This window comes from Mixophyes fleayi, chromosome 1 (assembly GCF_038048845.1).
Source record: "Mixophyes fleayi isolate aMixFle1 chromosome 1, aMixFle1.hap1, whole genome shotgun sequence".
Taxonomy (NCBI): domain Eukaryota; kingdom Metazoa; phylum Chordata; class Amphibia; order Anura; family Limnodynastidae; genus Mixophyes; species Mixophyes fleayi.
In genome coordinates, this window is record NC_134402.1 from 120,891,315 (window position 1) to 120,904,920 (window position 13,606).

A 13,606-nucleotide genomic window follows, 5' to 3' on the forward strand; every position below is an offset into this window, starting at 1 on the left:
TCTGCTGTTCTGTGCTCCATTGCTCCAGACTGACTGAATGCTGGGCATGACAGGATGACATCACACCCAGCATTCAGACAGTCTGAATGGAGCACAGAGCAGCAGAGAGGAGGGATGCCGGCGCCGCGATCAGGTGAGTATGTTTTTTTTTTTTAAACTAGCCTGCTCCCCCCACCAATGACCGAGCCCCGCCCCCCCCCTCGCAAAATAAATAAAAATAGAAGGAAAAAAAATAAATAAAAAATCAGCAGCGCCGGGCCCCCTGACATGCCCGGGCCCGGGTAATTAGTACCCGCCCCCCCCCCCCCCTCTCGGCGGCCCTGTGCACAGGATTGGCCTGTATCGAACATAAAACTGGTACAGGGTGTGGTACAGATAGACACTGGTAAGAGTCCTCCCCCAAACACACAACAATCCCCTCCAGATAAATATCAAATCATAATACATGCATTAATTACTCAAATAATATTAATGTTGTCTTTAAAACTTAACACCGCCACCAACAAAGTATATGTTCTGGTATTTTCAAAAAATCATTTTCCACTTGCCTTGTAAAAAGGATTTTTCAACACCACACTCATGATGCCTAGCACCCTAGACTGCAACCTAGTCAGCCTATTGGATAATCTAGCAATGTGATATATTTTCTGTGAGGATCCTTTGGAGAATAGGTAAGGTAAATGGATGCATATGCAAAGTTGCCATCAAGGCAAATAAATAAATTTTGCACTTTATGCCTATTATCAATCCATTTGGTGTTCTTGTTTTTCTCTAAATGACCCCGCATATTCACACATTAAAAAAAAAACATGTGAAATGACTAATGTAGTAGATTTTACTAGCAAACTAATCTACTTATATGATGCTAAAAGTTGGATGTTATCTACTAAAACATATATGATTTTAATGTTTGTTTTTTCTTCCATTATGTGAGAAATACATGCTGAGGATCCCAGTGCGAGTGAATATGAACCCCCTGCCAAGAACACCTGTGACGATGCGGATGAACAAGGGACACTTAAGGATACTGAAAGTATGTATGTATGTAACCAGCACAATGTGCAAGTAAAAATGGATATGACATGCCACAAAGTCAAACTTAGTCATGCTGCATAAAAAAGATTTACAGATGCAATAATCAATTATTTGGATAAAGAATTTTGTGATACCAGCACCTGTGGTACCTGCTGCACCTGCAGTTTCCAGGGATGACAATAGAAGTGTAAGGAGGATCAGATACATGCTGTTTGTCAGAAATTCAATTTTTAGAAGGCTATATAGGACGACCAGTTGCAAGGACCATAAATACCCAACAGTTTGCCGTTTCCCAGGTGCTTGGGGTTGGCATATTGTGGATTGAAATATTGTTCATTGGGGTAAGGGAGGACTCAATGATAAACTTCATAACCAATAACATAGTTAGAGATAGATAGACACTGGGATTAGCCAGCAAATATAAAGTAATAACATTCAAGGTAGTATTTTCTGAAATACTAATTGCTCCACATGCTACATCTAAAATCCAAGTCAGCTTTGGGAGGTAAACAAGTGGCTGAGATGTTGATGTAGGAAGGAGGGATCTAGGGTTTTGGAGAACTGGGACAATTTCTCAGTTATAGTCTCTGCAGTATGGCAAGATACAGCTCAATGGAGGTTTTAAATTAAGACCTGGGAGCAGTGCAGATAGAAACAATGGACAAAAAAGATGGAAGCAGTGGTTACAAGAAGCAGTGAGGAGTTATGTAATTAGAAGTGGCAGTAAAAAAATCAGACCTTGACAAATACCCAGCAGAGCTTTGAGACCTTTTATACTTTTTAAAAATGGTCACATATAGTTTAGAAAAGATGAACACTTTTCACTGCTAAACGAAACTGATAACCGCCAAAAGGCAGTAGAACCATTAATAATATTAAATTGCTAACTAAAATACTGTACGTAATATCACATAACGTTTATAGATCCAGTGAGATGTTAAGGTTAGCCTGTGACACAATTAGACTTCTTTCTTTTTACAAAATTTGCTTTAAAATGGGCTTTACTAAAAGTGTGCAGTAGACTGGAATGAATATCTTCAAGTCTTCAAAGTAAATAAATATTAAATTTAATAATATAACCAATCTATCAATAACACTGTTGATGATAATAATTTTCATGGGGCTCTCCGCTCCAAAATATTTTTCAAAATGAGAGTGTGACATACATGTATATATACCTAGAAAACAGAAGGGTGAGCACAAAACAGTGTAATATTATCATATACTAGAAAATGCTCTTAACCTCCAGCGCGCGTACATTTATTGTGATGTACTTCTCTGATTAGAGGTATAGATGTACGTTTTGGATAAAGTATTCAGTGAAATACCATATATAAAAACCTATAGGAATTGGGAGACCAATATAGCACACTTTTTATATTGCCACACCAGATAGTTCTCACAAGGAACAGACCTCTCTGGTGATTCGTTATATAAAGATTGTAGAATGCTCAAAATGTTCAATTTTCAATTGAAGAACAGTTTGTCATGTTTGATAATTTCACACAAAAAATGGAAAAGAAATTGCTGATCGAGTATTTTGGTAGAATTAAACTTGTTTTTTCAAGCATACATTGGCCATACCTATGACAATGAATCTAGCATGGCTGGGAAATTCCACAGAGTACAAGCATTTCTGCTTGCGCAAAACTATACTATAGACAATGCTGTATTTTCTCCAGCAGTGGAAGCCACACACTAAACTTGTGGTTGCTGACTGTGCTGAATCTTGTAAGGAGGCAATTACTTTGGAACTGTGTAACAAATGTTCCTCTCCACAAAGATGGGAAATTCTGAAAGAGCATCTCTGTGCTTCACTTCATAATATATACACAACTAGATCTTTTGGAACAGCTTTATCAAATATTGAAATTCTCAAGCTAACTGCACAAACTCGATCCAAAATTCAGTTCAATAAGAAGTAATCGTTGAAAATTTGAATTTGTCATTTTTGTGGATAAAGCTACTTACAATGATCAACCAAACTGCCCTCCTTATTGAAGCATGCAATGCTACATTAGACGTTGAGCTGGACAACAAAAATGTCTTATCAAAGACATTGAACAGATACGCAATAAACGGGATGAGATTGTCATACGGTGCAAAATTGTAGCAAAAAACAGTGAGATTTCAACCGGGTTCTCCACCAGTCACTTGCCTACTCAATCCAATGCCAAAAAGCACTATAGGATCAATGTTTTCTGTGTAGTCGCTCACTCCTTTCTATCTGGTCTTCATCATCGCTTTACTTCAGTGGAAGTAATTTGTAACTTGCTTAAGTTTTTTTTGGGAGTTCAACAAAATGAGTAATGAAGACCTGGGCTCCACAGCTGAAAACATTCAGCAACAATACAAAAAAGATGCTTCCCAAGATTTCAATGACAAACTAATTTTCCTGAAGCGAATTTGTAGAAAGCAAACCAAAGGAACTTCTTCCAGATGTCCTAGAATTAGGACTTTCTGGGGTGTTTTCCAGCATCACAATTGCATTGCGCAATTCCTCAGTTTGCCAGCATCTATTGCTTCTATTGAACGAACATTCAGTGGGTTGAAGGACATTAAAAATTATCATCACTCAACTATGGGGCAAGAGCAATTGAGTGGGGTGGCCATGCTCAAAAGTAACTGAAAGTTGCATTTTTCCAAATTGATTGCTGTATTTACCAAAAAAAGTAGCACAGCACTTCTAATTTGAAATCTCTAATAACCCAATGCATCAGTATATGTATTCATTATTTTATTTGTAAATTTTAATAAAGTTAAGCATTAGAATCAAACTACATTTTAAATGCATTTTTAATCTCTTGTTTGTTTTTTCTAAATAGAGGGGGTGGGGGGGGGCTCTTAATTTGGGTTTCCCTGGCCTCTATGAACCTCTGAAAGAGCCTGACTATGTTACCATATTACCTTACTTCTGTATCTTGGCAGGTAAGATTTTCTGTCATCTAATACATGATGACTCATGATAGTGTAAAATAAATTATGTCAAGTCAAAAACAAATGCAATACATAAACTTAACTTATGACGGTAAGTGACAACCAAATATTCAGATTTGTATATTATTTTCTATTCTACTTTCAAACTTTTCATGGTACATATTGAATTAATAAAATGTAACACATGTGGTGAGGTTAGTCAATATATACAATATACTATAATATTTTATCAGTCTTGCATGTCAAATTCATTGATGAGATTTAGGCTGTGACTTAACATCATCAGTTACTTTTATAAGACTATGAGACATTTATCCATTAAAGTGTGAAATAAATAAACACATTGAGATATTTTTACTAATATGAAAACTCAATCCAAAATGTAACCTCACTTATGGATGGCTTTCATAGAGATATGGAAAAATGAAAGCTATATTTGTTTTTTTTCTGGTTTTACCCCGATTAGACAGGTCGCCCAACGCACCAAGAGTTCCTGCTACAAGGCTGTATCCAACAGACTGAGAAAAATATTAATAAACATTACAACTTCTAGCTGTAAATGTGGATTATGTATGAAAGAAAATGACCCAATTAATAAGTATACTGTTAATAAGCTGTGATACGTAAACGTAAATGTCCACTTACTAAAAAAGTGAGGTAAGTCTGATAAAAACCGACATTGCACTTTATTGCAGTCTTTCCACTCTTCATTTACAAACTCAAGCTCTAAATTCAGGTCCCCATCGTGCAGTGGGAAGTTAGGATTACACCTAGACACCACCGCCATGATGCATTAGGATGGGGGTAATCAAAATACTAGTTTTCTGTGTAAAAAAATAATTACTTTTTTTTAGCACCAGTATGATGCTCATTAGAGGCTATTTTTTTCCTGTAAAGGCAATTACTAGCAATGTTCAGTAATGTGTCCAATAGTTGTAATGCCCTGAAAAATTGCCCAGTGGGTATAATGTCCAGTGGGATGACATTAGTAGTAATATCCAATAAAATGCCCTTTGGTAATGATGTCCAACAAGTAACCAAATTAAAGAAAATAAATAAACAGACAACACCAAAATCCCCTAACTCCCCATCAGTTCCCTGCTCCCTGGTGTAAAAGTGTGGAAATTTCCACCCCTTCTTTGCTGATTATTCGGTCCTGTGTGAGGCCTGTGACACAAGTAGACTTCTTTCTTTTTACAAAATTTGCTTTAAAATGTGCTTTACTAAAAGTGTGCAGTAGACTGGAATGAATATCTTCAAGTCTTCAATGTAAATAAATAATACATTTAATAATATAACCAATCTATCAATAACACTGTTGATGATAATAATTTTCATGGGGCTCTCCGCCCCAAAATATTTTTTAAAATGAGGGTGTGACATACATTTATATATACCTAGAAAACAGAAGGGTGAGCACAAAACAGTGTAATATTATCATATACTAGAAAATGCTCTTAACCTCCAGCGCACGTACATTTATTGTGATGTACCAGGCTTCTCTGATTAGAGGTATAGATGTAAAATTTGGATAAAGTATTCAGTGAAATACCATATATAAAAACCTATAGGAATTGGGAGACCATTGTAGTATAAAGCACACTTTTTATATTGCCACACCAGATAGTTCTCACAAGGAACAGACCTCTCTGGTGATTCATTATATAAAGATTGTAGAATGCTCAAAATTTTCAATTTTCAATTGAAGAACAGTTTGTCATGTTTGATAATTTCACACAAAAAATGGAAAAGAAATTGCTGATCGAGTATTTTGGTAGAATTAAACTTGTTTTTTCAAGCATACATTGGCCATACCTATGTCAATGAATCTAGCATGGATGGGAAATTCCACAGAGTACAAGCATTTCTGCTTGCGCAAAACTATACTATAGACAATGCTGTATTTTCTCCAGCAGTGGAAGCCACACACTAAACTTGTGGTTGCTGACTGTGCTGAATCTTGTAAGGAGGCAATTACTTTGGAACTGTGTAACAAATGTTCCTCTCCACAAAGATGGGAAATTCTGAAAGAGCATCTCTGTGCTTCACTTCATAATATATACACAACTAGATCTTTTGGAACAGCTTTATCAAATATTGAAGTTCTCAAGCTCACTGCACAAACTCGATCCGAAATTCAGTTCAATAAGAAGTAATCGTTGAAAATTTGAATTTGTCATTTTTGTGGATAAAGCTACTTACAATGATCAACCAAACTACCCTCCTTATTGAAGCATGCAATGCTACATTAGACGTTGAGCTGGAAAACATCAAATGTCTTATCAAAGACATTGAACAGATACGCAATAAACGGGATGAGATTGTCATACGGTGCAAAATTGTAGCAAAAAACAGTGAGATTTTAACCGGGTTCTCCAGCAGTCACTTGCCTACTCGATCCAATGACAAAAAGCACTATAGGATCAATGTTTTCTATGTAGTCGCTCACTCCTTTCTGTCTGGTCTTCATCATCGCTTTACTTCAGTGGAAGTAATTTGTAACTTGCTTAAGTTTTTTTGGGAGTTCAACAAAATGAGTAATGAAGACCTGGGCTCCACAGCTGAAAACATTCAGCAACAATACAAAAAAGATGCTTCCCAAGATTTCAATGACAAACTAATTTTCCTGAAGCGATTTTGTAGAAAGCAAGCCAAAGGAACTTCTTCCAGATGTCCTAGAACTAGGACTTTCTGGGGTGTTTTCCAGCATCACAATTGCTTTGCGCACTTCCTCAGTTTGCCAGCATCTATTGCTTCTATTGAACGAACATTCAGTGGGTTGAAGAAAAATTATCATCACTCAACTATGGGGCAAGAGCAATTGAGTAGGGTGGCCATGCTCAAAATTAACTGAAAGTTGGATTTTTCCAAATTAATTGCTGTATTTGCCAAAAAAAGTAGCAAAGCACTTCTAATTTGAAATCTCTAATAATCCAATGCATCAGTATATGAATTCATTATTTTATTTGTAAATTTTAATAAAGTTAAGCATTAAAATCAAACTACATTTTAAATGCATTTTTAATCTCTTGTTTGTTTTTTCTAAATAGAGGGGGTGGGGGGCCTCTTAATTTGGGTTTCCCTGGCCTCTATGAACCTCTGAAAGAGCCTGACTATGTTACCATATTACCTTACGTCTGTATCATGGTAGGTAAGATTTTCTGTCATCTAATACATGATGACTCATGATAGTGTAAAATAAATTATGTCAAGTCAAAAACAAATGCAATACATAAACTTAGCTTATGACGGTAAGTGACAACCAAATATTCAGATTTGTATATTATTTTCTATTCTACTTTCAAACTTTTCATGGTACATATTGAATTAATAAAATGTAACACATGTGGTGAGGTTAGTCAATATATAAAATATACTATAATATTTTCTCAGTCTTGCATGTCAAATTCATTGATGAGATTTAGGCTGTGACTTAACATCATCAGTTACTTTTAAAAGACTATGAGACATTTATCCATTAAAGTGTGAAATAAATAAATACATTGAGATATTTTTACTAATATGAAACCTCAATCCAAAATGTAACCTCACTTATGGATGGCTTTCATAGAGATATGGAAAAATGAAAGCTATATTTGTTTTTTTTCTGGTTTTACCCCGATTAGGCAGGTCGGCCTAACGCACCAAGAGTTCCTGCTACAAGGCTGTATCCAACAGACTGAGAAAAATATTAATAAACATTACAACTTCTAGCTGTAAATGTGGATTATGTATGAAAGAAAAAGACCCAATTAATAAGTATACTGTTAATAAGCTGTGATACGTAAACGTAAATGTCCACTTACTAAAAAAGTGAGGTTAGTCTGATAAAAACCGACATTGCACTTTATTGCAGAGTCTTTCCACTCTTCATTTACAAACTCAAGCTCTAAATTCAGGTCCCCATCGTGCAGTGGGAAGTTAGGATTACACCTAGACACCACCGCCATGATGCATTAGGATGGGGGTAATCACAATACTAGTTTTCTGTGTAAAAAAAAATTACTTTTTTGTTAGCACCAGTATGATGCTCATTAGAGGCTATTTTTTTCCTGTAAAGGCAATTACTAGCAATGTTCAGTAAGATGTCCAATAGTTGTAATGCCCTGAAAAATTGCCCAGTGGGTATAATGTCCAGTGGGATGACATTAGTAGTAATATCCAATAAAATGCCCTTTGGTAATGATGTGCAGCAAGTAACCAAATTAAAGAAAATAAATAAACAGACAACACCAAAATCCCCTAAACCCCATCAGTTCCCTGCTCCCTGGTGTAAAAGGGTGGAAATTTCCACCCCTTCTTTGCCGATTATTCGGTCCACTTTCAGCTTGATGTATACCCTCTGGAATTAAAAACTATTTTAAGTGAATATTATTGTTAATAACAGTGAAATGTGGACTATTATTGCTAAATGATAATAAATGATTATTACTAAATGATAATAAACACAATTGTATGTATTATCGTATTAGATTGTTAAATTATTATTTTTCTTTGCAGACTCTTTAATGAATAGTTCAGATGTAAATACCACAGATATAATAGCTCCAAAAAGCCACTTACATCTTCAGCTACAGGAGTCTGTTAATTGCATCCATGCACTGAGTAAAAGAACATCTACAAGTAATCATATCCAAACCCAGACTAAATCTTCCCAAAAAGACATGGAATATAGCAAAAAAATAGCCAACTTGACTTCAGATCCCATCGTCCAGCAGAAGCCTACTCCTAATATGCAGCTGTCCAGAACATCTTTCCAAGCAGGGCTGAAAAACAGCAAAGCTCCTAATATCCACGGCATTTCAAAATCATCTATTTTTCGGGAACTGGAGGTTTCTATACAAATTCCCCCAGAGAAGAGAAAGGAACAAGAGGCCTTGAAAAGGAAAGCACAGAAGGAGCGGGAGGAACCCGCTATATATCCAAGCAAGAGAGGGCCACAAATCCTAAATCAGAGGATTATTGATCAACAGATTGTTGTCGGTTATACTTTCTACAGTAAGACAAGATACAACTCAATGGAGGTTTTAAATGAAGACCTGGGAGCAGTGTAGATAGAAACAATGGACAAAATAGATGGAAGCAGTGGTTACAAGAAGCAGTGAGGAGTTATGTAATTAGAAGTCGCAGTAAAAAAAATCAGACCTTGACAGATACCCAGCAGAGCTTTGAGACCTTTAATACTTTTTAAAAATGGTCACATATAGTTTAGAAAAGATGAACACTTTTTACTGCAAAACTAAACTGATAACCGCCAAAAGGCAGTAGAGCCATTAATAATATTAAATTGCTAACTAAAATACTGTACGTAATATCACATAACGTTTATAGATCCAGTGAGATGTTAAGGTTAGCCTGTGACACAAGTAGACTTCTTTCTTTTTACAAAATTTGCTTTAAAATGTGCTTTACTAAAAGTGTGCAATAGACTGGAATGAATATCTTCAAGTCTTCAATGTAAATAAACAATAAATTTAATAATATAACCAATCTATCAATAACACTGTTGATGATAATAATTTTCATGGGGCTCTCCGCCCCAAAATATTTTTTAAAATGAGGGTGTGACATACATTTATATATACCTAGAAAACAGAAGGGTGAGCACAAAACAGTGTAATATTATCATATACTAGAAAATGCTCTTAACCTCCAGCGTGCGTACATTTATTGTGATGTACTTCTCTGATTAGAGGTATAGATGTACGTTTTGGATAAAGTATACAATGAAATACCATATATAAAAACCTATAGGAATAGGGAGACCATTATAGTATAAAGCACACTTTTTATATTGCCACACCAGAAAGTTCTCACAAGGAACAGACCTCTCTGGTGATTCTTTATATAAAGATTGTAGAATGCTCAAAATTTTCAATTTTCAATTGAAGAACAGTTTGTCATGTTTGATAATTTCACACAAAAAATGGAAAAGAAATTGCTGATCGAGTATTTTGGTAGAATTAAACTTGTTTTTTCAAGCATACATTGGCCATACCTATGTCAATGAATCTAGCATGGATGGGAAATTCCACAGAGTACAAGCATTTCTGCTTGCGCAAAACTATACTATAGACAATGCTGTATTTTCTCCAGCAGTGGAAGCCACACACTAAATTTGTGGTTGCTGACTGTGCTGAATCTTGTAAGGAGGCAATTACTTTGGAACTGTGTAACAAATGTTCCTCTCCACAAAGATGGGAAATTCTGAAAGAGCATCTCTGTGCTTCACTTCATAATATATACACAACTAGATCTTTTGGAACAGCTTTATCAAATATTGAAGTTCTCAAGCTCACTGCACAAACTCGATCCGAAATTCAGTTCAATAAGAAGTAATCGTTGAAAATTTGAATTTGTCATTTTTGTGGATAAAGCTACTTACAATGATCAACCAAACTACCCTCCTTATTGAAGCATGCAATGCTACATTAGACGTTGAGCTGGAAAACATCAAATGTCTTATCAAAGACATTGAACAGATACGCAATAAACGGGATGAGATTGTCATACGGTGCAAAATTGTAGCAAAAAACAGTGAGATTTTAACCGGGTTCTCCAGCAGTCACTTGCCTACTCAATCCAATGCCAAAAAGCACTATAGGATCAACGTTTTCTATGTAGTCGCTCACTCCTTTCTGTCTGGTCTTCATCATCGCTTTACTTCAGTGGAAGTAATTTGTAACTTGCTTAAGTTTTTTTGGGAGTTCAACAAAATGAGTAATGAAGACCTGGGCTCCACAGCTGAAAACATTCAGCAACAATACAAAAAAGATGCTTCCCAAGATTTCAATGACAAACTAATTTTCCTGAAGCGATTTTGTAGAAAGCAAACCAAAGGAACTTCTTCCAGATGTCCTAGAACTAGGACTTTCTGGGGTGTTTTCCAGCATCACAATTGCTTTGCGCACTTCCTCAGTTTGCCAGCATCTATTGCTTCTATTGAACGAACATTCAGTGGGTTGAAGAAAAATTATCATCACTCAACTATGGGGCAAGAGCAATTGAGTAGGGTGGCCATGCTCAAAATTAACTGAAAGTTGGATTTTTCCAAATTAATTGCTGTATTTGCCAAAAAAAGTAGCAAAGCACTTCTAATTTGAAATCTCTAATAATCCAATGCATCAGTATATGTATTCATTATTTTATTTGTAAATTTTAATAAAGTTAAGCATTAAAATCAAACTACATTTTAAATGCATTTTTAATCTCTTGTTTGTTTTTTCTAAATAGAGGGGGTGGGGGGCCTCTTAATTTGGGTTTCCCTGGCCTCTATGAACCTCTGAAAGAGCCTGACTATGTTACCATATTACCTTACTTCTGTATCATGGCAGGTAAGATTTTCTGTCATCTTATACATAATAACTCATAAAAATGTAAAATAAATTATGTCAAGTCAAAAATTAATGCAATACATAAACTTAACTTATGACGGTAAGTGACAACCAAATATTCAGATTTGTATATTATTTTCTATTCTACTTTCAAACTTTTCATGGTACATATTGAATTAATAAAATGTAACACATGTGGTGAGGTTAGTCAATATATAAAATATACTATAATATTTTCTCAGTCTTGCATGTCAAATTCATTGATGAGATTTAGGCTGTGACTTAACATCATCAGTTACTTTTAAAAGACTATGAGACATTTATCCATTAAAGTGTGAAATAAATAAATACATTGAGATATTTTTACTAATATGAAACCTCAATCCAAAATGTAACCTCACTTATGGATGGCTTTCATAGAGATATGGAAAAATGAAAGCTATATTTGTTTTTTTTCTGGTTTTACCCCGATTAGGCAGGTCGGCCTAACGCACCAAGAGTTCCTGCTACAAGGCTGTATCCAACAGACTGAGAAAAATATTAATAAACATTACAACTTCTAGCTGTAAATGTGGATTATGTATGAAAGAAAATGACCCAATTAATAAGTATACTGTTAATAAGCTGTGATACGTAAACGTAAATGTCCACTTACTAAAAAAGTGAGGTAAGTCTGATAAAAACCGACATTGCACATTATTGCAGAGTCTTTCCACTCTTCATTTACAAACTCAAGCTCTAAATTCAGGTCCCCATCGTGCAGTGGGAAGTTAGGATTACACCTAGACACCACCGCCATGATGCATTAGGATGGGGGTAATCAAAATACTAGTTTTCTGTGTAAAAAAATAATTACTTTTTTGTTAGCACCAGTATGATGCTCATTAGAGGCTATTTTTTTCCTGTAAAGGCAATTACTAGCAATGTTCAGTAAGATGTCCAATAGTTGTAATGCCCTGAAAAATTGCCCAGTGGGTATAATGTCCAGTGGGATGACATTAGTAGTAATATCCAATAAAATGCCCTTTGGTAATGATGTGCAGCAAGTAACCAAATTAAAGAAAATAAATAAACAGACAACACCAAAATCCCCTAAACCCCATCAGTTCCCTGCTCCCTGGTGTAAAAGGGTGGAAATTTCCACCCCTTCTTTGCCGATTATTCGGTCCACTTTCAGCTTGATGTATACCCTGTGGAATTAAAAACTATTTTAAGTGAATATTATTGTTAATAACAGTGAAATGTGGACTATTATTGCTAAATGATAATAAATGATTATTACTAAATGATAATAAACACAATTGTATGTATTATCATATTAGATTGTTAAATTATTATTTTTCTTTGCAGACTCTTCAATGAATAGTTCAGATGTAAATACCACAGATATAATAGCTCCAAAAAGCCACTTACATCTTCAGCTACAGGAGTCTGTTAATTGCATCCATGCACTGAGTAAAAGAACATCTACAAGTAATCATATCCAAACCCAGACTAAATCTTCCCAAAAAGACATGGAATATAGCAAAAAAATAGCCAACTTGACTTCAGATCCCATCGTCCAGCAGAAGCCTACTCCTAATATGCAGCTGTCCAGAACATCTTTCCAAGCAGGGCTGAAAAACAGCAAAGCTCCTAATATCCACGGCATTTCAAAATCATCTATTTTTCGGGAACTGGAGGTTTCTATACAAATTCCCCCAGAGAAGAGAAAGCAACAAGAGGCCTTGAAAAGGAAAGCACAGAAGGAGCGGGAGGAACCCGCTATATATCCAAGCAAGAGAGGGCCACAAATCCTAAATCAGAGGATTATTGATCAACAGATTGTTGTCGGTTATACTTTCTACAGTAAGACAAGATACAACTCAATGGAGGTTTTAAATGAAGACCTGGGAGCAGTGTAGATAGAAACAATGGACAAAATAGATGGAAGCAGTGGTTACAAGAAGCAGTGAGGAGTTATGTAATTAGAAGTCGCAGTAAAAAAAATCAGACCTTGACAGATACCCAGCAGAGCTTTGAGACCTTTAATACTTTTTAAAAATGGTCACATATAGTTTAGAAAAGATGAACACTTTTTACTGCAAAACGAAACTGATAACCGCCAAAAGGCAGTAGAGCCATTAATAATATTAAATTGCTAACTAAAATACTGTACGTAATATCACATAACGTTTATAGATCCAGTGAGATGTTAAGGTTAGCCTGTGACACAAGTAGACTTCTTTCTTTTTACAAAATTTGCTTTAAAATGTGCTTTACTAAAAGTGTGCAATAGACTGGAATGAATATCTTCAAGT

General features: G+C 35.4%; 1 protein-coding gene across 1 annotated transcript; it reads left to right on the forward strand.

The window, feature by feature from the left end:
* Nucleotides 1-941: 941 nt before the first annotated feature.
* C1H2orf78 (chromosome 1 C2orf78 homolog) lies at nucleotides 942-9,162 on the forward strand. Its single transcript, XM_075189518.1, has 2 exons — nucleotides 942-1,033; nucleotides 8,473-9,162. The coding sequence occupies exon 2, from the start codon at nucleotides 8,481-8,483 to the stop codon at nucleotides 9,024-9,026; it is 546 nt and encodes a 181-aa protein (XP_075045619.1). The 5' UTR covers nucleotides 942-1,033; nucleotides 8,473-8,480; the 3' UTR covers nucleotides 9,027-9,162.
* Nucleotides 9,163-13,606: the final 4,444 nt, after the last annotated feature.

Bases quoted from the DNA above. Each gene is read 5' to 3' on its own strand.
- C1H2orf78 (XM_075189518.1), top strand. From the start codon at position 8,481: ATGAATAGTTCAGATGTAAATACCACAGATATAATAGCTCCAAAAAGC.